This window comes from Molothrus aeneus, chromosome 7 (genome assembly GCF_037042795.1).
Source record: "Molothrus aeneus isolate 106 chromosome 7, BPBGC_Maene_1.0, whole genome shotgun sequence".
NCBI lineage: Eukaryota > Metazoa > Chordata > Aves > Passeriformes > Icteridae > Molothrus > Molothrus aeneus.
The window spans coordinates 29,158,243-29,184,712 of NC_089652.1; the positions used below are offsets into that span (position 1 = coordinate 29,158,243).

The window sequence follows — 26,470 nt, forward strand, 5'->3', positions numbered from 1 at the left end:
TGCAGTGGGGAGAGTGACCCTCAGCCCTCGCTGGGCTGCTGGCTCAGCTCAGAGCAGGAGGGATCCAGAGCTTCCCAACGCCTCCCAGCTCGGTCACAGCTTCTAGCCAGGCCTTGCCTAAATAGGGTATGCCACATTTTTAAATCCTCAGAAATTCCCTCTTGCAAACACAAGATTAAGAACTGACCAACTTGCAGTGGAAATAAGTCTCTGCTGAGACGTTTTATCGTGTTGTCTGTCTCACTCTGTGATTGTTTGCAATTGTTTTTAATCCTCTTTTTTTTAGGAGGTTCAGCAGGAAATAAGCCAACGGCTGACCATCAGTGACTTTTTGATTAAACCCATTCAAAGAATAACTAAATACCAGCTTCTTCTCAAGGTGAGTGAAAAAATACAGTTTGGATTTAACTCTAGTCTGCATGTTGCATTAGATGCTGTTATTTTAAATCAGCCTTAGACTTAACTGAGGAATAAATACATCAAATTAGGAGAAAAGAGGTTTGCTCTCTGGGCATGCAGTGACAGAGGCCTGTGGAAAGTGTCCAGAGAGCAGGAGGCCACATCTGTGTGAGTGGTTTGTAATTTAGGATAGTAAACAGATTTTTTTTTAACTTTCTTTTGAAATTTTTTTTTATAGAAGACTACACTTCAAATAGGACTTTTCTTCCTCTGAAGTTTCAGAGCAAACTTTCAATTTTTTTTTAATTGGAACAAAGATACACAAGTGTGCTGCTAAAGTCTGTCTTAGGTGCTGAATGGCATGCTTCTAGTAAATGCTATACCTCCATTTCTGAATATCTGCCTTCAAATTAGCTGAAGAAACTTATTTTCAAAATAATCTGTCATCTTAAAATTTTGGGAGCTTGCCACAATTTTTTCCCCAAGGAGCCTGACCACTCTGGTTTATGGTGACTTATCCATAATGACAATTACTCAGCACTTTTGAAAATTCATCCCGAGGGGTCTGAAGCCAATATCTAAAATCAGGCATGTCTGAACCCACCCTGTAATCGCCAGCAGCACCAGGGCTCTGAGCTGGTTTCTCCTCTTTTTTGAGCTAGACCCCAGCAGGCTGCCATCAGCCCAGGTTTGGGAATTGAGCACTAGCAAAGGCACAGCAGTGTGTTCCCCAAAATGCCAAAAGGAAAAGAAGAATCTTCATGTGTGTGTTTGTGTGGTCTTGTGGCTTAAGACAGGGACCAAATAAGCAATCCCAAGGTCTAACCCCAGCTTTGCCTTTTTTTCTTTGATCTTCTCCAGAACCATCCACACCCCTTTTCCATATTTCTAAAGTGGTTATGACATTCAGCAATCTCTGAAGATGAATTTATGAATATTAGCTATTAGTTTCTTCTCAGAAAATCACATACTGAATATGCTTTTTCCTTTTCAAACTGGTGCCTTTTGTTCTCTCTTTCCTGAAGTGCCTTAATGCAAACCTTTCTGCTTTCTCCAGGACTTCCTGAGGTACAGTGAAAAAGCTGGTCTGGAGTGCTCCGAGATAGAGGTACTTTTTCATGCCCTGGACAATAGGGCTAATGGGACTCTGTGTGGAGAAATGAAAACCCCAGTATTCCTTTGACAGTAGCTGAAGATCCTGCTGGTATTCTAAATGTGGTATTTCTCTTAGATAAATCAGAACTAAAAGATGACGGTGCAGTCCTGCATTTCAGTCCTGCACCATCCTCTTTTAGACATCTATTCATCAGGGCCTTGCCATGAGCACAGCAATCGTGCTATTGAACTTCATTATTTGACACTGTGCTTTCAGGAGCCCTCTGGTTCTCTTGTAATAATGCAACATCCCTTTTCCTCAACAGAAAGCAGTGGAATTAATGTGCCTTGTACCAAAACGTTGCAATGACATGATGAACCTGGGTCGCCTCCAAGGCTTTGAGGTATGCATTTGCATTCTTCTTACAATAATTACTAGGCAAGGAAAATTACTTTCTCTTTATATGATTGTCTCTACAATCTACCCAAGCAACTTATCTAAGGCTTGTTCTTCTGCAATGCTGAGCTCTATGCTTTGGTGAGGTGTCAAAGCTCTCACTCTAAACTTGTGACAATTTATATTGTTTCTTCAAAATGTGAGGTCTGTAAAAGCTTCTGCAAGCTTTAATGACACTTATTATACCTATTACCAGAGCAAAATAAGTGATGAACCAACCTGCCCTGCCTATTAGTAAGGTCACCTGGCATTATTAACATGTTAACAGCTCCTGCCGAGCTCCCGACGAATTCAACAACATCCAAGAGGAGACTTGGGAGTTACAACCCCACAGGGTACACCTTGTGGCTTGTAAATAAGCCAGTGTAGGCTTTGGGGAGAAGTCTTATCTCCAAAATGAATTAAGATTTGTCTTAGTGTCTTATGCACTGCAAACAGGTGGGTACTGGCCTTTGCACATTCAGAGGTGCTGTGTCAGTGACTGCTGGCTTAGGGCATGACGGAGAGCTCTTGGCTGGAGCACTACAGCAGCATAATGGGAACAGGATTTGGAATTAAGTGTACAAAACTGTCTGCTTGAGACCTCTTGCTGTTGGTTTTATATACTCAGTGGCAGTGAGAGCAAGGAAAACCTATGTTGTTTGTCTTCAGCTGAGGTCAAGATCGCTGCTTTGGTAACTCAGAGGGGATATGATGTGTCTCACATGAATGCAGGTCCCTGGAAAACTTCAGCTGCATAAAATAGAGCATATCACCTTGTGGGATCACAGTGGGTCAGGGTTTGTAATGTTGCTGCCTTGTCTGCTTCCCAGGGCAAACTGACAGCTCAAGGCAAGCTGCTACAGCAGGACACCTTCTACGTGACGGAGCAGGATTCCGGGGTGCAGTCGCGGCCCAAGGAGCGCAGGGTGTTTCTCTTTGAGCAAATAGTTATCTTCAGTGAACTCCTTCGAAAAGGGTCTCTAACGCCAGGCTACATGTTCAAGAAGAGCATAAAGGTAAGAAATGCAGAAGGAGAAGCATGGTCTGTTTGATGGCCATGTAAGGTTCATCCTGTCATAGGGGACAGCAATGTGCAGAAAACATTTGCATTTACCTTTCAGTGGATCAGAAGCTGCTTAAGACCATCTCAAAGTAGACCACTGGCTGTCTAAATTTATTGGGTCATTTTTACAAGGAACACAGCCAGAGCAGATCCTCTATCATTCATAGCTGTGAATTAGCAAATATTGCTACAAAGCCTGCAGTAGTCAAAGGACGTTTACAATAGTTGCTTTTATGCATGATTATAAAAGGTAAACGAAGGTACAGTACCCAGACAGTTATTTTAGGCCAAACTATAAGTCAGTACCAAGCCTTTAATATGATATTTCTGGAAATACTCTCCCTAATTTGGGTGAGTGCTCTTAGTACAAATTTGGATGTTGCAAGAATATTTCAAAGACAAATAAACCCACACATAATTCTAAAAATACAGCTGTGAGGAATTACAAACCAGATAAACTATAAAGAGAGTTTTGAGAAATTCATTTTGGTTTTAAATAATCTGTCTAGATTATGGGGCTGGGGCTAAAAAAGCTGAAAGCTGAAGTAACCAGTGGAAATACTTCTTTGTTTAACAAATGCAAAGTTAACCTGTGAAATGGTCAGTGAAAGTGAATAAGTGCTGCACATCTCCTGGTAGAACAGCCTTTGCTGTGCCTGCAGAAAGAGAAAAATCACTGATTCATTTGAATTTCTGGGTCATTCAAAGCTGATTGATTTCAAAGATACAGGTTAAGAGACATGGGGTAATGCATTGTGTTTGCTCTAAGTCTTAAATGATGCATTAATATGAAATAGAAGAGAACACTATCAGCTGAAATAATGCATATTAACATATATAACTAAACAAATTGATGGTAAACAGCATATTTACTGAAATGAGGTTGTCTTCTTGGCTGATGGAAACAGCAGCATTTACTGAAAAGCCTATATCCATTTGCAAGTCAGTGTATTTTATAGTTTCTAACCAAATAATAGGCCATAAAGGGAAAACCCAAAGTGTACAAATAAACAATCATCTTCATTTAGATGATCAGCTTTGATTTTATCTTTTTTGCTGATTTAAATCATTATTAAAATTGGAGATGGAAATAGTATGAATCATTTTTACTTCAGTTTATTGTATATATAACAATGAGGCTTTTATCTGCAGGAAACAATTCCTGAGTTGTATATTGTAGATAAAGAGAGAAAAATAAATCTCTGCTAATGTCAATAAAATTAGCTTGCCTCAAGGGTATGAGTTGCTTTTCTAGTTACACGGCCTACGAAAGAAATGCTGTTCCCACTGCCTGAGTTTAAAATTTTTGTATGATAATTTTCCAGCCCCTTTTCTTCTGCTTGGCAAACAGCTCATTCCCTTGTTGAGTGTCTCCTGCAAGTGTGGGATCCCCTGTGGCTCCATGTGTGTCTCCCCCACCTCAGCATGGAGTTTGTGTGCTGGCAGCTCTCACACCACCCCCCCAGCCCCCACCTGAACTTCTCAGTGCTTTGCATTTCTCTGTTTCCCAGAGGGAAGAGCTGTGGCTCTGAGAGGAGCACGACCTTCCCCTGCCTCCCTGGGCCCTGAGCATCCCCACCTTGCAGTGGGGCCTCCACCTGAGCCAGCACCACAGATCCCATTTCTTTCCTCTGTCACAGCCACAGAGCAAAGAGTGCATATGACTTCAAATGCAGCTGTTCTGGTCTGTCAGAGAGATGGGACTCCCAGATATTGTTCTCCAAGGTCTGTCACACTCAAACTGTGACAGAAGCTTCAGCATCTTGTCCTGCATTAGCGAAGAACCCTTTTTTACACAATCAGGTCCTTAGTGTTGAGAAATTTCACATCCCTTCTCAGATACTGCTCAGTTGGACACCTTCTAGGCTCTCAAAATACCAAAGTGGAAGCCTTGATGAATGCATCTCCCTGAGACACAAATAGGGGGTTAGGGGACTCTACACATCTGTTATCTGGAGTCATACCAGGATTGGTTTGGCTATCAACCAGAGGAAAATGAGCTCAGATCAGGAGCAAGAGCACTGTCCATGTTCATCTGTCTGTCCTTGTCCTTGTCCTTTCCATGTCCTCATGTCAGGGGAGTTCCTCCTTGTCACTGAACTTCACAGGGACCCTCAGGAGCAAAGGCAGATGCTAATTCCATCTTGCAACTTGAATGCTGGACAGTATTCTGATGTGGAGTGGATTTCCATACCCTGACAGATAATCAGAGCAATTAGAGATGGATTTCTTCTAGGGGACATTACTGCCTTAGTCTGCTTTTGTCTGTCTGCTTTTGAAGACACTCCCTCTCTTGTTTTTTTTGGGAGGCTATGCCAACTTATTCTTGTTTACTACTCTAAGTATCTCAGGAAAAGCTAAAGTTATGAGTACACTTAAAACAGAAGCCTCCCAAGGGCAGGACAGCAGCCAAAATTCCCATCCATATGATTTCCAGAAAGAGTATCTGTGACTACAGTCAAGTGAAGTGATTACACACAGATGACTCTAATCTGCTAGAAATAAGATCTGCTGGAGCATCATGGGAGAATTGCTCTTTTTTTCATTATATCCCTGTGCACAGTCCATTCCATTTTTAAAATGCTATAATGACTGAGACTTTCTTATCAGACAACAAGAAATATAAACACTTATTTAAATTGGAGGGATGATAGACTTTATTAACATATTAATAGGAACATTTTTGTCTATTTATGGGTTTCAGTAAATTTAAAGGACATCAGTCAGGTTCTGTGTTGCTTAAAATAGAAGTTGTAATTCAAGACAAGGCGGGTGGATGTCTGGTACATCTGTCAGAGCTTTATTAAGCACCATATTTAAGATTTAGATTTATCTGGGTATATCTAGATGAGACAAATTCTTCTTATTATGATCTAACAGTTTGTTACTGCACTTAATTACTTTCAGGAACATTTCGCAATAGTTTTGATTATTGTGTAATGTTTGCTCGTGCTCCCTGTAAAATGCTTACCTTGGCTTGTTTCAGATGAACTACCTTATCATTGAAGAAAATGTGGATAATGATCCCTGCAAGTTTGCTCTAATGAGCCGGGAAACATCAGAGAGAGTCATTTTGCAGGCAGCTAATCCAGAAATTAAACAAGCTTGGGTACAGGACATCAACCAGGTCCTGGACACACAGCGCGATTTCCTAAACGGTATGTACACGGTCTTTGCTCTGTTTCCCAAACTTTAATGCTAAATGGGATTTAGAATGTTCATGTCCTTGTTTCCTCTGTGAGAAAATCATTGAGCCACTTCTGCATGTGTCAGTTGGGCTCGTGTTCCTCAGGTCCCTCCGTGGGTGGTGCTTTTGTACTGGGGTTTGCAGGGCTCTGTCACCTGTTGCTTTCCATTGTACAGTGAGATTTTAAATCTGAAGCCAGGTTACTACTGTGTCTACACAGCATGTCTCATTTACTCAGAGCAAGGTTTATCCCCAGGAGCCTCCTGTTAGACATCCCTGTGTGCTACCAGCTGAGGATTTGAGGTGGGATGAAGGCTGCCCCGCCATGCACTCTGCAGGGCTGCAGCAGCTTTCAATTAAAAAAAAAACACCAAAGGAAAGAGCAAGGAAACAAGGGCAAGGGCATGTTTCCCTAGGAACCATGGGAGCTGTGCATGAAAAGGGGCCTTTCCAAGGTATCAGCTTTGCTGTAAAAATTGATCTGAGGTGGTCTGAAATAATATTTCAAATTAAAGCTATGTTTCAAAAAAAAAACCTCTCAAAAATGAGACGCACAACCAACAAAAGTGTGTCATTTGAAAATACAGAGGAATCAAATTCAGATAACAATTTCAGTTGTTCCTGGTCCTGAGTGGTTAAGGGTAAGAGAAGGGAACAGAACTAGACAAAGAATCGAAAAATAGTATCTCTTTTGTTTGTTTGGAAGCAGCAAAGTAGCTCTGGATGCCTCCAAGATTGCTTTGCACTAGTCATTGCATAACAGCTTATTTTATAGAACTTATATTAGGGTTCTATATTTAATAGCTTAATACATGTTCAATAATAAAACATACTTGCTTGAATCAAGATGTTTGGGCTTGGCACAATATGTTAGGTTTTGTGGGTTTTTTAGGGGAGCGAGTTTGTTATTTGGTTTTGTGGATTTTTTTTGCCACAAAATAGAAAGAGGTTCTTTCAGTTCACATCAAAGGTCCCCTTTTCTTCAGTGTGGAGGTTTTAAAAATTTTAATTCAGCTTAATTTTACTTTTCAGAACTTAACTGGGAAGGGGTTACATGCAAAAGTTGTTTGTGACAGTTCAGAATCTATGGCTGAGCTGAGAAGGGAAATGTGTTTCACCCATGATGCCACAACTTGATACTGGGTTTTTGTGACTTGGAATAAAAATGGCCTCATACAACCATGGCAAAATGATTCCTTAAATACACTGGTGAGATGAAGAGTCCAAGTGCTTCATTTGGACCAGTTGGTATCAAAACTTGATGGGTTTATGACAGTGCAGTTTGCTTTGGAATTATTGGAATAAAAATAAGTTCCACTAACAGTTAGCTGCAGACTTTTTTTTTTAAAGCCTTGTGAGAGCTCTGCAGGCACTAATGCAGGGTTTTTCTGTCCCTTCCATATCTTTCTTGCTTGCTCTTTTTATTTTTTAAGTATTTCATCTTATTTTCAGAGGACTAACTGCCCTGTGAGCCTCTCTTTCTACTGAGACATTTTCACAGCCCCTATTCAGCCTATCTTCTATGAGGCCAGCAAGCAATTTGATGAGTTAGGAACATAATCATCACTATCTCTAAAGCAAAAGTAAAAATAGATTTCTATTAAAACACAAGCTGAAGGATTTACCTTAAAACTATAAATCAGATCCAAGAAAATGATACTGTATCTAGTAGAGCCTGCCCAGTCCAGAATATTTTAAGTGGCTTTTAGAATGTAATCTTGTTGAGGCTGACTAATCTTTAAATATGTTCTTTAGCTTTGCATTTCATTAAAGCAGATGTTTTCTGTCCTTAAAATCATATTAAATCCACACTGAGCCAATGCTGTGTAAACTTAATAACAAAATATTCCCCTGAGTTCTTGCCCAAGCTGTCTCTGATTTTTCTCTCTTCACCAGGGAAGTACTAAAGAGTAGGGGCTCTGTACAAAGCAGAGGATTTGCATCCAAACTTCATTAATGTAAAAATGTTAAATTCAAGTTTTTCATTTTTTTCAATGGAAAAGTAAAAGCTGCTAAATTTGAGAAACAGGCTGTGCATGAAATGATGGGCTGTTGTGATTGTTCTTTAAGAAGCAGGCTGTAATGAAAGTCTGTCACTGCTGGACATGTTTCATAAGGAAAATTCCATCCATCTGTACCTTCTTTTAATCATGTTTTAATTTGAAAGAGAAAGAGAGAACATGCAAGTAGATGGACACTGACTTTTGCCAGAGGCTTCTAAGAATACTGACAGATGTTTAACAGGAGGCTGGAAGCCAGGCATCACTGTGATAGTTCATGGTGGAATTAGCAGTCAGAAATGGACCCTCAGCTAAATACCCTTTAGAAGTACTGAGTACAATAGGTTGTTTCAAGAGAGATTGAGAAGTATCCATTCAGATCTTACTGCTAACTACCTTGCAGCCTTATTTACTGTATACAGGAGAAAAATGTCACTGTTAAAATCATTGTCAAAGTTCTCCCCAGCCTTCCTTGCCCTCTTTGGCTGGTCTGCAGCAGGACCAAACCATTTTCAGCTGCAGCTGAGGTAAGCAAGTGAAACTGGCAGTCACTGTGGCATAAATACAGCCTGCTTTTGTGACAAGGGTCAGGTTTTAGAGACAAGTAATCTTCCAGATTGCTACAGATCAGTGTCTGTGTCCTTTTGAAGATAATGGTGATCTGGCATCCTCCTTGATTGATTATTTTCCAGTCATTTGTTCTTTAGTGATTTCTTGAGTTGTCCTGCCTTTCTCTGGAAGGGGAATGCTAGAGTGTGCGCTGTATGGTGCTGAGCTTTTCTGTTTTTCTTTCCTTTTCATTTTGTTGGGAAAGACATTCCTTCTGTTGCGGTTCCCTGGTGGGGCTGATGCTGTGACATTATGTCCTCTGTCTGCCCCTTGCTAGACAAGTCTCTCTGCATTCCAGTAGGTTTAGTCTGATGCATGTACACAGTATTAACCAACTATAAATCATCTGTTAAAGCCACATGACATGCAAAAAACCAAGCCCATAGGTCTAGGGCTGGTAGCCTGAGCCCAACAAATCTGCTCACTGTGAGTCCCAGCCCTGATCCCTTCTCCTCCAAACATAACAGATTATTTATTTCTTTATGGTCTGAAATTTTTGTCCTACCATTTCCCAGTGCAAGCTCTCTCCATGACTATAAAATCTACTCTCACAAGCAAACTTTATTTTTTATGGCTTATGAAGCTGTTTAGTGTTGCCTGTTGGGTGTTTTCTGGAGAGGTTTGGACTGCTGGGATGAATGTCTTGGTGCCATCTATACTTCCTGACTTGCTGGCCAGTTGCAGCAGTTTCCTTGAACCAAAGCAGTTCATGTAGAAAGCACATTGAGAGCCAAGTTGCAGTGCATCACGTCCAAAGAGTATTTAATAGTCACACTTTCTTGGCAATATGCAAATGAGACTTAGAGGTCTTGACCTGTGTTTTCTGATGTTAGCAAAATTCACTGAAAATGTGCTGTGCACCTCTTAGTCAGGCTTTCATTTATTTTGACTACAGGATGTGATGAATTTGTGCGATTTCAAAGAAAATGAATGCAATTATGTGTACTATAAATGGCAAACATTTTAGCCTCCTTCCTGTGTAGGTCAGAGAAGCTGTTCTTCACATCAGCATGGAGTGCTGTGTTCAGTCCATGCACAGCACAGTGTGAAGTGCTTGTGTCCTGTCTGGCCATGAACACGCCATGTGCTTCCATGGGCAGCATCTCCTGTTCCTCTTTGGTTTGCAGCGTATGAGTCTGTTGTGTTTGAACCATGCCAGCTGCTGGAACTCCTCTGCAGCCCCTGGCAGTGCTGCTGGGAGCAGGTGGCTGACTCCTGTCCTCTCTTGCAGCGCTGCAGTCGCCCATCGAGTACCAGCGCAAGGAGAACAGCTCGGCGGTGCTGCGGCCCCAGGCCGGCAGGGTCCCCCAGCCCAACGCCAGGCCCCATTCCTCTATTCCAGTAGGGTCTGAGAAGCCTTTGAAGGCTACGAGCCGTAACCCGTCTCTCCCACCCCTGAAGATATCTACCTCCAATGGCAGCACAGGGTATGAGCACTCACAGCCCGGAGACAAGTATGAACAAAGCAAGGTACTGAGCTCATCTAATAAAACATGATCTCACAGCCCATTTCTTGTGCCACAGGTGATCCATGATGTTATCTTTAATTAGCAGCTAATCAGGTCAGCAGGAATCGACATACTGAAGCAATGGGGTAACATGTGATTTGGGATTAAACAGCAAAAGCCCTGGCATCCACATGGATGACACTTCATCTGGGAAACAGAGACAGAGCCTGACCCTTAAGCACTGATCTCGATGTTTTTCAGGGCACTGTGCTTGCAGATCTGGTGAACTAGATATCCATTTCCAGTACTGGCAGAAGTAATATTCAGGCTTCTCTGATAACCATTAACCACCTATTCCTGAAAAAGTCTGTGGTAGGGAAGAGCTTAGACCTTTTCCCACATAACAGCTCGCAGGGTGCCAGCTAAAGGTATAATTGGGGTACCTGTGCACTGCACACAAACCACTAAAGAGTCAGTGGCCACCAACCGTGTTTGGACCCTGCTGCTGTCTGAGGTTGACCAAAGCCACTTTCCATCTGACCTATATTTAACTGTGAGTATTCACTCAACTTCATTTGTCTTTCTCCCCATTTGGCTCAGCACAGACCATTCATCTGTGACAACCCTGCAGATGAGAACACCCAGGGACACAGTCGTTAGCAGCTTTGAAGTCTGATGTGAAATAGGAGACTGGTTTGTATTAGGTTACTGCCACCTTTCAGATCTTTAAAATCTTTTTCTGCCAATGTGAACTTCCAAGTGTTTTGTGTCCTTTTCCCTGGTCTGGTTAGGCTGGACATGAAGTAGTGGGACTGCTGCCAGAAAGGGCAGGTTCCTCCACGCCGGCCGCTCACGGGTTTGTGTTGTGTCCGTTTGCAGACTGATTTGGGAGGGTGCAATGGGACCTCTTCCATGGTGGTGATTAAAGATTACTATGCACTGAAGGAGGATGAGATCTGTGTGAATCAAGGAGAGGTGGTTCAGATCCTTGCTATCAACCAGCAGAACATGTTCCTGGTGTACCAGCCTGCAAACGACCACTCTCCAGCTGCTGAAGGATGGATCCCTGGCAGTATCTTGGCTCCCCTCCCTAAATCCACTACAGATAATAGCGATGGAAGCATCAAGTAAGTGCCCTATTGGCTTCACTGGGAGCACTATGTGGATTTTTTGAGGAAAATGAAATAAATGAATAAAAATAAACAAACCCAAATGGTAGGGAAATCCTGCTGATTTTTGTCTACAGTGCCATTGGAACAAGCTGAGTGGTCAATCCGCAGCGTCGGGCAGCCATGGTGGATAGCTCGGGTTTTGCTTATTTTCATTTTGTGGGATTTTGTTTATACTTTGGAGAGAAATAAAACCATAGACGGTTAAAGATATGCTTTACGTGACACCATTTTACACCAACATGGACCTGCTTGGACTGGACTTATATTTATGTTGTAGTAAGTTACTAATCTATATATTGGTTATAACAGCATCTAGATTTAAAAAAAACAACAAACACAAAAATCCAGGCTCTGTGTTGGACTGAGGTTTGCTTCTCAAGGAGGAGAGATTTTGTTGTCTATGGCAATTTCCTTGTACAGCTTGTATCTTCTTTTTTTTTTTTTTTTTCATTTGTTTTGGGTTTTTTTCTGTTTGCAGTAACTTTTGTAATATATTTTTTGGTTTGCAAGACCCCCATCCAAGTACATTCCTGTAAAAAGTATTTTGCACTATTTAAAAAAAAAAAAAGAAACAAACTCACATTGATGAAGTCAGGTTGTGCAATATAATGAATAGTCGCAATGTTCATCATTGTACCTGTAATGTAACTAATTTTAAATGTACTATTTTAAATATGTAAAATAAATTTTCACTATGAGCATGTTTTAATGAGGTAAAAGAATTAGTTTGACCCTTTTTTTGTTTGATTTTGTTTTGTTTTGATTTTAATTTTGTTTATAATATTTTGTTGCTTATTTAACAAATGTGTGGATATATATTTTTCTTTTCTGATTTTTAGAAATTTGTCAGTCTGAAATGACTAATGCAAGGAAGTGGTTTTTTGGTATTAAATACAGAAGGTACAACCCTCTTTTCAGTAATACCTGTTGATTTCTTTTAACATCTAAAATGACTAGATGGTAATGCATGATGTATGCTACAAATTGTGTTACCTTACACAAATATCTCGAGGCGCAGAATTGAACACGAGGAAAGATTTTGTGACAGATTCACTAAAAATAATAACTTGATCTCTGCTGCCGTTTCAGTTAAGAGAAATGATGACTTTACCTGTCAGTCAGTAATGAATGCTACCTGGAATTGCATGTTAAGCCAAAGGAATTGCTTGGCACATCTCTTGCACATCTGCCACGGCCATTCCCGGGTTCCTCTCTAGCCGCAATTTGCAACCACGTGCCCTTAGAATCATCCACGGTACCAGACTCCTGGTGAAGACTGATTTCATGGCAGCTGTACAGTAAAATTCCGCATCAAATTCTGTGGGCAGATGAATTGTGGCCAGGAAGGTGTAACAAAATTGAAAGACACATGAATTGCACTTCTTTCTCACTGCAGTGAGATTTAAAGTCCTAAATGATGTTTTTGAGAATCAAACAGCTAAAACAACCCTTAAAACAAAAAGATGCTTGAATAATAGGAGTCCTATGAGTAAAAAACAACGTGGAGCTGTGCTATCTTCAACCCTATCTGGTCTGCCAGATCACAGTGACTACTTTGATTAAGTAATGCTGTTTCTTCTGTGACGAATACTGTACACAAAATATACGGTCGATCCAGCAGTGTTGGCACCATGAATTATTCACCTATATTCATTATATAGATCAGGGAGCCCCATCTGCCACATTCTTGCTTCTTATATATCCTAAAGGAAAACATACCAGTCCTGAAGTGTTGGATAACTTCCCCTGCTGTGCAGTTCACATTTGGACCTTATCCAGAAACACCCAAACACAGTCAGCACTCAGTGCCTGTCTGAGCTGTGCAGGGTGCTCTGGTGCTCTCTGTGCTCAGACACGACTGCCTGTACAGGCTGAGTTAGTGCAGACTCTTATCCTGGTTGCAAAAACAGTTGTCATGACCCAGTTCAGTCTTGTGGCTGTGGCAGGGTTTGCTTGTTCTTTACCTGAGCTATTGTACAGCTCCCATCAGGTGCTGAGGGAAGAGCAGGAAGCGTGTAGGAGGCAGCCGCAGTCTTCATGGGGGAGCATCGGCTGTGTGGGGCATCCTTTGGGTCCTACCTTGCTAACATACTGCGTTTTATTGGCATCACAGGTGATCCCTGGATTTCATACAACTTCCTTTGTAAAATGTGTCAAGGTACTGTAGACGTGACATGTGCCAAACATTGGGCTTAAACATGCAAATCAAATTTGCATGACTTAAAGGTGGGCAGATGCTTTGAACCTGGATCCCAGCTCATCACACTGCTGTTTTGGGAGCTTTATGCTTTGGACAACATACCCCTCCCCAAATTCCCCCCCAACCTGTCCACTATTTTAACCAAATGAAACCCATATCAAGAACTGGTTTGATTTTTTTCTTATGTCTGCTTTGATATGCAATTCTCTTGTCAACACAGCATTGCTCTTACAATGGTTGATACTGTTCTTTTTTAATTTTTTTCCAAGAATAAGGTCATAGGAGCAGTAATAAAGGGTGAAAAATTTACTGGAAATGGTGCCTGCTGTAATTGCTGTAATGCTAGCCAAAACCCATGGCTGACTGATGTCCTCTTTAACTTGATTGGCAAAGTCAAATGGAAATTCTTGGTCTTGAGAGACACAGCAGAGCTTGTCATTCTAGGAAATTACTTATCTCTTGGAAAATTAATAACACAGTTCCTATTTATTGAGTTGTCTGTGTTCTGAGCAACATGTAGTTAGCAACAAGTTGAATTTCTTAATTTTTTTAAGTTTATTACACTGACTAATCTATTAAAACCATCCCTACATATTTATATTTGTTACACTACTTTCAACCAACAAGACTAAGGACTAGGTTGGTCTTCTAAATGTAGCAAAATTAAAATAAATTTCTGTTTGTGGCAATGCAAGACAAAGTCCCTGAAACCAGATGACCAAATTTGAGTTGCCTGTGCTTCCATCATGGACATTTTTTTCCTGCTCCATGCATTTAAACAGCAAGTGTGGCACAACATCTGCTTTGCAGAACTCTTTGATTTGGTTTTTAACTTCAGCTCTCATTGCTGAGATTGAGACAGGCATATTGCCTGCCAGTGGCTTTCACCTTCTAGGGAATTGCAGTAGTTGCAAATGTGGATGCTGGTTCCCCTTTCCAAAACCTTTCTTCCTGTTATGATTTGCCATTTGATTGCTGCGTTTTTTGGTACAACAGGAAGTCATGTTCATGGCATACCCTGCGCATGAGAAAGCGGGCGGAAAAGGAGAGCAGTGGCAAAAATGAAGCCAATGGGCCTCGTAAATCCAAGGATATTCTGGGGAACAAAGTCTCTGTTAAAGTGAGTAAGGCCATCTGAAAGCTCTGTGCTGCTCTCCTGCTTCCCATCCTTTCCACCCCCTGTAGCATCCTCTCCTCAGAGAGGGAGGGGGCAGTAATTTTGAGTTTGGGTTTTGGTTTTTTTGTTGTTTAGTTTTGATTTTTTTTTTTTCAACTTGAGTTATTTTTTTTTATTCTTTTTTGTAGTATCCATTTTAGCAGGATTTTTGCATGCAAGATAAAATGCAGTCTTTGTTTTTTGTTTTCTTTTTCCTGGCATCCCACATGCAAGTAAGTAATCCTCATTAAGAAACCTAACTATATACAGAGTTAAATAACTTAAAATTGGGACACTTGTGATTTACTGACCTCTGATCTGCTTCATCAGAGCAGCTGCAGCAGTGAGAAAGCCACTGGGTGAACCAGTGGCCTTGCTGATGAGTTTTCTTTAGGTCAATATTTCACCAGATGTTAAGATAAGGGGTTCCCAGCCTGGGGATTCTTAAGGTTTCTGGTCTAGGGAGATGGTCTCAATGACCTTTTTCTTTCCATGTTATCAGACAGGGCAGAGATGCTGACTCTGTCTTGCCAGGAGAAGGTCTCGTGTGTGTGTGTGTGTGCGTCTGTGTGTGTCTGTGTGTCTGCGTCTCTCTCTCTTTCTCTGAGATCTCCCAGTATGGAAAAGTTTGAGAACTGTGGGGTTAAGCTCCATCTTCTGCTCTGGGTGCCTGACTACTGTGCTCCAACTCAGAGGATCCACCCCTATAAACCGACCATGAGGCCTGCTCAGGACTAATCTGGGGCTTTCCCTCCCAACAGAGGCAAGCAAACACTTGTTGTGATTTTGACACAACTAAAGCCCAGCCTTGATGCAGGAAAGCACTTGAGCATGTCCTTTGGATCCACCCCTTTCCAGGAGAGTCCATGATGAAGTGTTTTCCTTTGCAGAGGCTTTCTGCCTTACAAGCCTGGTGCAATAGCCCTGGCATGTGCAAAGGGAGGAGCCCTGGCACTGCATCCCTCCGGATGAGGAAGCACTGGGTCCAAGGGAAGCGCTGCTCCAGCATGGTGGCACAGTTCTTCCTCCTCTTGCTTCCTCCTTGTTTTCACTACCTGAATGAATTGCAGAATCACTGCTGCTTCTCTGGCAAAAGCATGTCTTTGCCTTTGCTTCCCTTGTTTTGTTGTCAGTTTGTTTTTTGTTTGTGTTTCAGGAGCATTTTCCCTACCGTTACCCATTTCCATGCTGCTCACAAATGTGCTGCTCTGCCCTGACTAACCAATCTCTTTTCTAATCTCTTGTTCTCTTTCTTCCTCTTCATGCTGCCAAACAAGGAGACAAACAGCTCAGAGGAATCAGAGTGTGATGACCTTGACCCCAATACTAGTATGGAGGTAGAGACAATCATCCTTGTGATTATTTTTTCCCAAAAACATGTGTCTGTTTTGAAATGCCTTTGCTGCACGGGGAGTTGATGGGTCTGTATTGCTTGCAGACATGTGTGTCAATTTAGTGTGAGTCACAAAAAGTGTCAATTCTGGTTTTGCCAAGCCTTGAACTGGAGTTTGGCCTTCCTTTGTAGTGGGAGCAGTGGAGGAAGCTCAGTAACAAGCTCCTACTGAGCTGGAGGCTCACGCAGCCACCCTCAGTCTCTGCTTCCCACCTGAGACCTCATTCCAACAGTATTGCAAGTGTGTCAGCTGCTGATAAATGTAGTATCTTTCTATATTAAAAACACCCTTTGCCCTGGCAATATACACTTGAGCTGCCAGTCAGGCCAAATGTTGATGTACCACAACCAGCATTTTGTCTAGAAAATCAGAAAAGACAACATTTCCCTTTTCTCTTAGCAGAGTGGGAATTGCATTTCTGTCAAGGTGTACTGAAGGAGAGTGGTAAAACCAGTTGTGTGAATGTACCTGTGTCTCAGGAAAGGCTGATGCAGATCGGTGGGCCCAAATTATGCTACGTTATGCCACTGTTTTTCCATTGTGAAACCACCAGTTCTAGTGGAGTGCCTTGTTGAGAGAGCCTGAGAGAGCCTAAAATCATGAAGAGCTATGTGTCTGATTCTCCTCAGTTAAGATCGAGCAGAATCCTTGGGGTTTTTTTTTATCCTGTTTATAGTGACCACACAAAGCATTTCTATACATTTTTCCAAGGCTGAAAGAGGTTCCTGCTGAAAAGGCAGGGACATGGTGCAGAGAGATGGTGATTTTGTGGTGATGACAGGACAGGTCCCTGGAGAACAGAGATACCTGTGTCCTAGCAGATCTCCCGGATGCTGTCAGCCAGGCTGCACTATAAACATCCTGCAAAAGAAAGCTGATCTTCCTCCTGAAGGGAAAATAAGAGAGAGAAGTGTATCGAGGTGCACCACCTAGGCAGTTAACCTGCTTTTATTTTAAAAAGCTTGCTTTTATTTTAATTGTGTTGGGATTAATTGTGTACAAAAGGAAAGCTTTTGACCCAGCTGACATCCTGGAGACTGAATGGTCCTCACCTCTAAAGGTGCATTATTCTCAGGAGTGTTTACATTTTCAAAGAGTGTGTGTATTTGTTATAAGGCAGTGCCCATTATTACACAGAAGTCTGTGTAATTTTCATTCACTGAAAATTGTCCTGTGGACCAACAGGTGGCTGAAACAAGGGTGATAGTGCAGAGCTGGGTGAAAATCACTGTTCTTTTGCAGAGGATTTCTGTGTTTTGACTTTGTTCAACAGGAGGAAAACCAGATGGTTTAGAATTTCCAGTGGGAGGTGTCTGAATCCTTGCCTTGTCAGCATTTCTAGTCTTTCTGATGGTTTGATTTGGGTTTTTACCATGGTATAGTCTACTGTTCTGAAGTTCAGGAGAAAAAAAAGCCTTTCTATTTAAACCAGAAGACACCAATGTGAAGTCTCAGCTCTGGTGTCAGTCTGCTCTTGGGGGAGTAACTGTGCCTTCTGTGTGACTTTTTACACTCAGAAAGCCCCGTCCTGCATCTCCCAGGTCACTTACTGGAGGTGACAGTGCCACTGCACTGCAGTCCCCAGCAGCCACAGTATTCCTCATGGCTTGGAAAGCTCAAGTTTGCTTCTGGCAAAACTCTGGGGCTGAGCAAATATTTAAAACAGCAGAGAAAGAGAAAATAAGAGAACAATTGTGGGGTGACTTAGTAAGGTCACACTGCCCTGCAAGGAACAGCACAGCCCTTGCTTTGTGCTGGTTTTAGTACATCTGCAGCCAGGACTGAGTGTGGTCATCTTGTTGGTCTGGCTAAGAAATACTGGGGGAAGGGATCTCTGGAACCCAGTATAAACTAAATAAAGTCACCTGGAGGGAGCAGAGCAAGGGCAGCCTCATAAAATGCTGGTAAAATCCTAGAAGAGGCCATGGGGAAGCCTGGTCTGTAAAGGTCTGAGGTATTCACCCACTGGAAACCACAACTGCTCTCCCTTTTCTTTCATTTGAGTGTTTTGATTCTCCTTTCCAAACGTGTTATAATAAATGGGCTGCATTAGAGCCCAGGAGGCCAAAGCCTTTTCTCATTAAATCAGAGGCAAAACAAGCTAATTCCAACACCAGAGCCTCATTCAGGGCTTCATTGACCTTCTAGGCCTTGTGTGCTGGGCTTCGATAACTTAGACAGCTGTGCTACCCCTCCAGCCCAACTGTGTGTGCAGTGAACATCTGCATCTCTCCTGGTTTTGCTTTCCCTGCTCTGTGTGGAATGTCCACTGATGAGTGCCCAGGGCAGCTGGGGACAACGTGACAGCCCAAGAAGAGGGAACCCCTTGTCTTCACAGCTGGCCAGGCTCGTGAGGGGTTTCACAGATGCTGGGAGTGGTGACAGCAGAGCTGTGTCCTGGCCAGCAACACCCAGAGGTGCCTTTCCTGTGTCATTAAGGTGGAGTCATCACTACAGGCAGGTAATGACAGGGCCAGTGACCTGGCTTCTCGTGTGGCACTGTCACCCCAACATCCCTCCTCTTCCCCTTGTGCGTGAGAACGTGCACCCAGTGCTAGGACAGAGAGAGCAGTCTCTGCATGCAAAGCAGCATATTAACATATTAATTACCTGGAAATGTGGGTGCAGTTTATCTCCACCCTACTTCCTGCACAAGAGATCAGTAAGCTGGTCACAGTATCCATGAAGTCCCACAGCTACTGTGGGACTTTCAGATCTGGCTTTGTTTGCTGCTTACCACAGTGGAGTCCATTCAGTAGATTCCAGGTTTCTGGAAGCACTTTGCCTTTGTTTCAAGGGAGCACAAAGAAAGAAGTGTGGAAAACATATATTGTCAGAGCAGGAAACAAATTCTAGGTGATTGTTTAAAAGAGCTAAAATCCCACTAGTGGGTTTTTGTTCACACAGGCCTTGGAGAATTTCCTATTCATTGTAGCTTTGACTAGAAACAGCATCTCTTGGGGACTGGTTTTTTTCCCTCTTTCTTTATTAATGTGTAATGAAAGTGCATAAAGATGGAAATGAAGTTTGATTTTTTTCCCCCCTGGTTTTCTGCTTTGTGCTATAGTTTCATCAAACAGAAGGCACAAACTTGCCCATTAAGTGTGTGAGTGTAGGAGCAGGCACTTAAGGGCCACATGAGTGGCAGGAGTAACCTGCACTTAAGGATCATCAGGGACTCTTTCCACATGTCTGTAGTAACTGCACAGGGACAGGCAACTCCACTTCTGGGAAGGTGTATGCCCTTGTGAATCAGTATCCACACCCAAGGCTGGGGTCCTGGACAATGACACAACTAATTGTCCTACAGTTCTGTGTTGTAACATCTCATGGGGTTGCAGTATTGCTGAAGGGGTCACAAGGCAGCTGTGCAGATGCCATCAGGATACCTCTCTTGTCTAAGGGAATGCTCTTGGAGCAGTCAGAAGATCTGACTGAGCTAAACCTCACTAAATCCAGCAGCAGCTCCTCCCAGCTTTGGGGTGGACCCTCAGGTGCAGGGTTCTGAGATGGCTTCAGACATTTTGCACAACTCCAGCTGCAGAGTTACAAGTGCTGTTGGTGACACACGTCTGTCACTGAGCTCTGGTGTCTGTTCCAGTGTCTCTGCTGTGCAGAGCAGAGATGAAGCCCAGGCCAAGTCACTGCAAGTGCCATCCTTAGATTAGAGAGCTGAGCTGTTGCCAAGGTACGTACGTTGGGCTTCTTAATCTGTTTTTTTTCAGCTGTGACATCTTAGCATGTCAAGAACTACTCAGAGACACCTAGACAAAGATAAGCACTAGGAAACAGGCACTGTGGAAGAAATACTGTGTTAGCAACCCCACACTCCACGTGGTTGAGTAAGTAATGTTTTGGTGGATACAGCACTCTCTCCAAGTCACCACTCAGCTCAGGCCAAGAATTCCCAAGTGCTTTATGCCTTCACCCCCTGCCTGAGGTTGTCCACCTCCAGAGTAGATCTAACACTCTCTTGGCAAAATCTTCTTACAATACTGTAAGAAAGCCTTTCCTGGCCTGTTGCCACAGTGTGAATGAGTACAATCCTGGGAATTTCCCTGGGTTTCCCTGGAGTAGCCTCCCTGGGCAACACCACTGTCCTGCTGCCCTGAGTGGCCAGGGCTTGCTGAGACAGAGCAGGAAGGTGGCTCATCAGGTGTGCCATAGCCTGAGCCAGCAGCACAGACATGGGGGATTAGCTTTTGGAAAAGCAAGAAGTGACCTACTTCATCTGCAGGAAGGTGTAGGGTGCTACAACACAGGGCCAGGGACATCCCACAGGTTCAGCCATGGAAGCCACCAGCCATTAGGGCCAGGCAGCAAGAACATGAGGCAAGAGGGCTTCTGCTCTGCACAGATGCAGTACAGCATCCCTTGTGCCTTCCCCATCAGTCCCAAAGGCAGCTAAGCCCATCCACACTGGTGTCAGAGGGCATCCCCCATCCCTGACAAAAGGCTGATGGCATGGGATGCTTCATCAGATGCCATTTTAAATTTTCCCTTTGGTAGCCTCTGTCCATCTGTGGTGGAATCTGCTCATTTTATCAAGAAATTCTCTACTTAATTTGTTTATTTTTGGTGGAGGGGAGGCTGGTGACACTGTGAGCCTGTCACCCTGAAGGTCTCAAAGTAAAGTTGACCTAGCCATGGGTGGTAGATATTTTCCTAAAAATTAGAGTTCAGCTAGCTTCTCTCTAATTAATTTCATTTTTTTCTGAGTGAGGTAGCGAGGAACATGCTGTGACTCTGCTACCAGTATGAGCAAAGGTGTCAGTATTGTGTTCTAACTCAGTTACCAAGAGGTGCCATGAAATGGTTTACAAAAAGCTCAGCTGCTTGTCTTGGAGTAAACATGCCCTCTGCTGTTTAGGTGAAGCACCGACCTTGTTACAGAGGGCTTGGTTTGCAGACTATTCTTATGCTTTGGGGGAAAAATAATATTCTCACTCCTGGTTTTGATATGTTCCCTTAAAATGGGATTGAAACACAGCACTGGAAAAATCTGGGCATCTGCTGGGCCCTTCTGTGCACTGGTGTGTCTGGGCTGGGTGTAATGCCTCCAAGGAAGTGGGGTAGGCACGGCAAGGACTCCCCTGCACTGGAGAAACAAACCCTGGCCAAGGTGAGAACCCTCCCAGGCAGCTGAGCTGTGTTTGCAGAGCTTTTTGGGACTGGCCACTGGCGTGGCAGGATGGCTTCTCCCTCCCCACCAGATAAAGCATGTGTGCACAAGTGAAAGATAAGGTTGTGCTAAGAATTAGGGCAGTCAGAGTCACTTTGCAAATGGGCTTTGCAGCTACTGATGCAGATGCCTTTCTTATCCCTATAAGCTTAACAGACCAGGAAAAATACTGCAAAATACTGAGATTCTGGAGAGGCCCCCATGCTACTTTTCTAAAGCTTGACTGTTAAGTTACAGTTAATTGACCTAGGTGTAAGTCACTTAGATCCCTGCAGGCCCCCAAAGGCATTCAAGTGTGTGCCTTATGTGCCTGTCTTGGTCTGAGTCCTAAAACAGTGCAGGCTGGAGGAGGGACAAGCAGCAAGATCTATTTCTGCCTTTTTATTGAATAGCTCTGACCTGTCCTCCCACTCCTTTATCTCAACCCCCCCCCTCCAGCTACCTGGCTTTGCCTGGTCAGTGTTAGACCCCACATTACTTGAGCAGAGGCCATTTCATGTTCTGCCTTTTGTTACCTTGCGTAGGATTTCCATTTTCAGCTGTCACCATATGGGAAACAAACTCTGCTGGCCACAGTGGGGAGAAATTTTAACCTGCTCTGGGCCATGCAACAGGTATTTCATTCAATTAGAAAAAAAAAACCTACCTCATCTCAATTAAAATTATGTTTCAAGGAAAAAGAGCACATCTGTGTTTCTTACATGCAGTGCAAACTGAGTTTGATCCCCTTAGGGTTTGTATTTGCATGGTGTGGACTGACACTGAAGATGGAGTGAGAGCTTCTTGTGTTGGGTGCTTCCATCCCCATGAGTTTGTCCTCTCACAGCCACACTGGTGCAGGGGTTTGTGCTGGGATTTCTTCACGTTGCCCTTGTCAGCACAAAACCCTGGGCCACCTTCCCCTGCTCATGGCCACTGTGGCCACAGGTGCTCAGCTGAGGGCTGGGCTGTGAGATCCTCATTCAAACTGCTGCAGAAGGAGTGGGCAGGTGTATCCATGAGGAGATCCAGCCCTGGCAGCAGCAGGAGGCTGTGTGGAGAAGCAGCACATGAGCTCCCATCCTCTGAGGCAGTGAGGACACGCTCTGGAGCTCCCCTTCTCCACCCCTGGGGATTACAGACCTATTTGGCAGATGAAGAAATTGTCTCCAAAGATCTTGCACTTTATCTGGAAGGACTCTGTGGAGGCTGCCACGTCCTGCCATCCAGCCAGAGCCCAGGACCCTGGCCAGCCTGCAGGGAGAGGCAGCAGAACCCCAGGGCCTGGGAGCAGATGTGTGAACCACCGAGCCGGCCCCTGGATGCACATCTGGCTGTGAACCTTTGCTTTCCCATTTCTGCCCTTCTCACCCCATCATCTGACACCCTCCTTCAAAGCAGAAGAAATCCCATTCCCTAATAAGGTGCTGTATTAAATCACTTTAATGTTTTCATGCAGACAGACTTTTATTTTTGTCTAAGCTTACAGCAAGCTAAAGCTGTGCTGTGGCTGTGGGGGTGTTGTTAGGTACCATTTGATTAATTAACAGATGAATCTTTGGGAAAGAAAATGTAAATTTTACCCACAGACTCTTCCAATAGTACATTGCAGAGATAATTTTCTTTCTGCTATTCCCATGGTGAGGCAATGAAAAAAAATGGTTAGGCAATTATTATAAATTATTGTACCTTGGAAGTCACTAGAAATGTAGAATTATTTCTTTATATGGATATCTATTACATTCATCATTGTAGTTGCATCTTCTAATGAATCCTTTAGAGTAATAAAATTAATATAAAGTGTTAACTAGTGTTTCTTTCTCCTGATCTCTAATCCTGCAGGGATGGAGATCAGTGAATAAGAAGGGAATTTAGTGCATGCTGCAGGGAAGGAAGGGGAGAGCTTTGGAGAAAGGATATTTCAGTTAAGCCAAACAGCACAAAAAATGAAGATGTATGTGCAAATGAGCCAATGCCTGGGGTTATTCAGCTGAAAAGTAGATGGTGTCTGTGAGTGAAAGTGGCAAGCAATGGTTATCCACAAAACAGCTTTTTCTTCCTTTGCTGTGTTGTGTGAGAGATACAGCTTAATCACAAAGATCCATCTCTCTTTTTTTCACCTGCACAGACAGGACAGAGGATGTTTTCCATCCAGTACTCCATTGTGCCACAGTTTCTTCCTGCCTGCAGGGTCCAGGGGCTGTGTGTGGGTCCTGGAGCTGCTCCCCACACCCTGGGCTGGCAGGTCCATGTGCTGTGGCAGGGCCCAGCTGCACCCTTCAGAGGGACTCTGTGCTTTCCCTGTTATGCCTGGTTCATTTGGGCTTTGTGGTGGTGGCAGGGGAAAGCAGACCCTGAGGTCTCGGTGCTGGTACCAAGCTTTGCCTGGAGCTGCAAAGAAAGGCTGCAAAGAAACCAAAATGAACCTGAATGTGCCCAAATGCCTCCTTGAATGGCACCCTGAGCCATCGACCTTGGAAAACTATATATAAAGCCAAAATGTAAATATAAATCTTGAAGATGTATCTACTTTATTTTGAAGGGTTATTGCTTCTGTTTTGTGGCCTGGTTTCTGAGCCTCTGCAAAAACCTCCTATCAGCTTGCCATGAATTAGGTCACTGCTTCATTGGTATCTTCCAAAATAGCTCTGAAATAAATAGCAACAGAAATATTTAAGGCAAGATAAACCACATTGGTGTTTATGGTTGAGCATGAAATGGCTTGAACATGAAATTATTAGATTGAATTTGAATAAAAAGGCCTTATGAGATTATTAAAACAGTTAATGAGGCTAAAACCTCTATACTCTTGTATACTACAATGTAGTTAGGATCAATTCTGTAAGAACTCAGTGGAATTGTCTTTGCTTTTTCCACCTTTGCTTCCAGAGTTGCATTGGCACATAGAGACCACAGAGTAACAGTAGCTTTTCAAGTCTTTGCTAACTTGGTCAATTAACTAGTTAGATAAAATAACTCCTAGCTGTCCAAACCTAGTTTCAAGCTGGAAAGTTTCCAACAGTCCAATAGTAAATTTTCACTCATGTTAATAGACCAAGAATTGTTGCAGGACTGATGCTTGACAGTGGGCAAAATGAAGTATTTATGGTCTAGTGCTTTACCTTTTTTCTCCTGAAGCTCAGCACAAGTTAAAAGACATTTCCTCAGACCTGGTTAGTGGGCAGAGTGCTGGTGACATGCCCCAGGTGTGTGGTGACTGCAGGTGCTGTGTGACACAGGTCTGGAGCCAGGCACAGGGGGTGCACAAACCACCTCTGGGAAGTTAATGGCTTCATCATTATCACATAGACAAAGAGCATGTCCACCCTCCTCAGCCTTGGTGCTGTGCCTGTTGCCTTTGATGCTTTTCCAGGGTTCAAGAAGCCATAGCTTTCATTTACTTTCCCATGTGTGTTATCACTACACTTGCTGCACCTGCTGGTTGTTAGAAGGTGCCACTTGTTACCACTGCAGCACTTCTGCAGTTCTGGTCAGAGTCACCATGGTACCTTGTGAAAACAGATGCTTCTTTGTCACTGTCTAGGAAATAAATGCTTGTGTCTCTTTGTATTTTTCAGATAATCAACCCCAATTTCATCCAAGAAGGTGAGTTGAGGACAGCTGTTTGGCAGTTGTGATTTACTTGGTGCCACAGCATGCTCTGCACCTGGCAGCATTTGAGCTCAGGCAGCTGTGTGCTGCTCAGACCCCAGGCAAAGCAGGCGTGCTGCTGGGCTCAGCCAGCCTGGGGCCACAGGCCAGCCTGAACCCCCCAAACAGTAACATCCCCAAACGTGCCCTCTCAAACCTCATCCACCTGCCAGAGCTCAGGGCTGGGGGATGGAAGCTCCCCTCTACCTCCTTCTCTGAGCTGTAGAGAGCTGGCTTTTACTGGAGGGCAATTTCAAGGACACAATCCCAGGACTCCCAGCTGTTTGGGACCCAGATCCCATAGTTCATCCTATAATGTATTCTCTAGCCTTGTATGACTCTAGACAGCCTCACCTGAAGATTAAAAGTGGTGTTTGTGTGTCCCCATGTTTTTTTTTTACAGTGGCTCCAGAGTTTCTTGTGCCATTAGTGGACATCACCTGCCTGCTTGGGGACACAGTGATGCTGCAGTGCAAAGTCTGTGGGCGACCCAAACCAACTATAACCTGGAAGGGACCAGACCAAAACATTCTTGACAATGACAACAGCACAGCCACATACACCATGTCATCCTGGTAAGGTCCTGCCTGTGGATCCCAACATAGCTGGTCCTGATGGTTGTGTTACCCTCAAATATGGCACCAGCCTGCCTACAAGACTCATTAGGATGCAGTTAATTAAGTGTGGCATGGCTTGTCAGCACATCAGTGTGTCAAACATTGGCTGGCTGGAAAGGGTCAGGCTTTAGGGCTGGGGTGGCTGTATTTGTTTCCCAGGCTGGTGTAGGGTATATCCACAAAGTGCTGCTGGCAGATGTGGGCTTGCTCCCGTTGACTTCCTGAGTCAGTGGCAAGCCAGAAGCCGGAATGTTTACAAGCCATTCGTTTGGCTGGCATTGCCTCTGCTGGGGCTTCTCTGCTTCAGTTTGATGCCTTGATCTCCTGTGAGAGTCAAGCAGAGCAGGCCCTCACCAGCTTGCAATACTCCTGTCACTGGGCATTTTCTCATCTTATTGGCAGTGGTGGGGTTGCAGTTTTCCTGAGCCTTTCCTCAGCTGTTCCTAAAAAAGCCCAGATGTGCTCTGGGAAGGCTACATCTGGCTTGGACAGAAAGATGCTTGTCATAATGTTCCTGGCTTGGCTAGCAGAGAGGAAAACTATCTTTACAACTGGGAAGATTCAGAAAGATCTGGAGTTGAATTCAGGTCAGGTAACAGCCTGCTGCTGGATGCTCATCTGCAGCTTATATAAGAAATTTGGGCCAAACTGCAGTGGAAATCTCCAGGAGGCAATCTTTCATTTCAACTTTTCAGCACTTCTGGCACAGGCTGAAATGAATCCAGGGAGTACAAAGTCACTGAAAGTGAAAAAAGAACAGTAAGAGAGAAGGGATTTTACATGTTCAATAAAAGAACCCCTTACATCTGATCAAGAGCTTCCTTCAGAGACCATTGGCTTGTGCAGCTGCCCCAGAGCATCCAAAATTGTCTTTAGCTA

General features: G+C 43.6%; 1 protein-coding gene across 3 annotated transcripts in view; it reads left to right on the forward strand.

Annotated features, from left to right (window-relative positions):
* Positions 1-26,470, forward strand: part of KALRN (kalirin RhoGEF kinase) — a 464,957-nt gene that overhangs the window by 422,995 nt on the left and 15,492 nt on the right. For 2 of the 3 annotated variants that reach the window (XM_066553090.1, XM_066553095.1), the window contains 11 exons: positions 287-379; positions 1,457-1,507; positions 1,821-1,898; positions 2,764-2,949; positions 5,983-6,154; positions 10,024-10,262; positions 11,120-11,367; positions 14,609-14,732; positions 16,046-16,105; positions 24,902-24,929; positions 25,378-25,549. In XM_066553090.1, coding sequence (XP_066409187.1) covers positions 287-379; positions 1,457-1,507; positions 1,821-1,898; positions 2,764-2,949; positions 5,983-6,154; positions 10,024-10,262; positions 11,120-11,367; positions 14,609-14,732; positions 16,046-16,105; positions 24,902-24,929; positions 25,378-25,549 — 1,451 coding nt within the window. Of the gene's footprint in view, positions 1-286; positions 380-1,456; positions 1,508-1,820; positions 1,899-2,763; positions 2,950-5,982; positions 6,155-10,023; positions 10,263-11,119; positions 12,324-14,608; positions 14,733-16,045; positions 16,106-24,901; positions 24,930-25,377; positions 25,550-26,470 lie in introns of those variants that run through there. The other variant, XM_066553091.1, reaches the window with a different exon arrangement.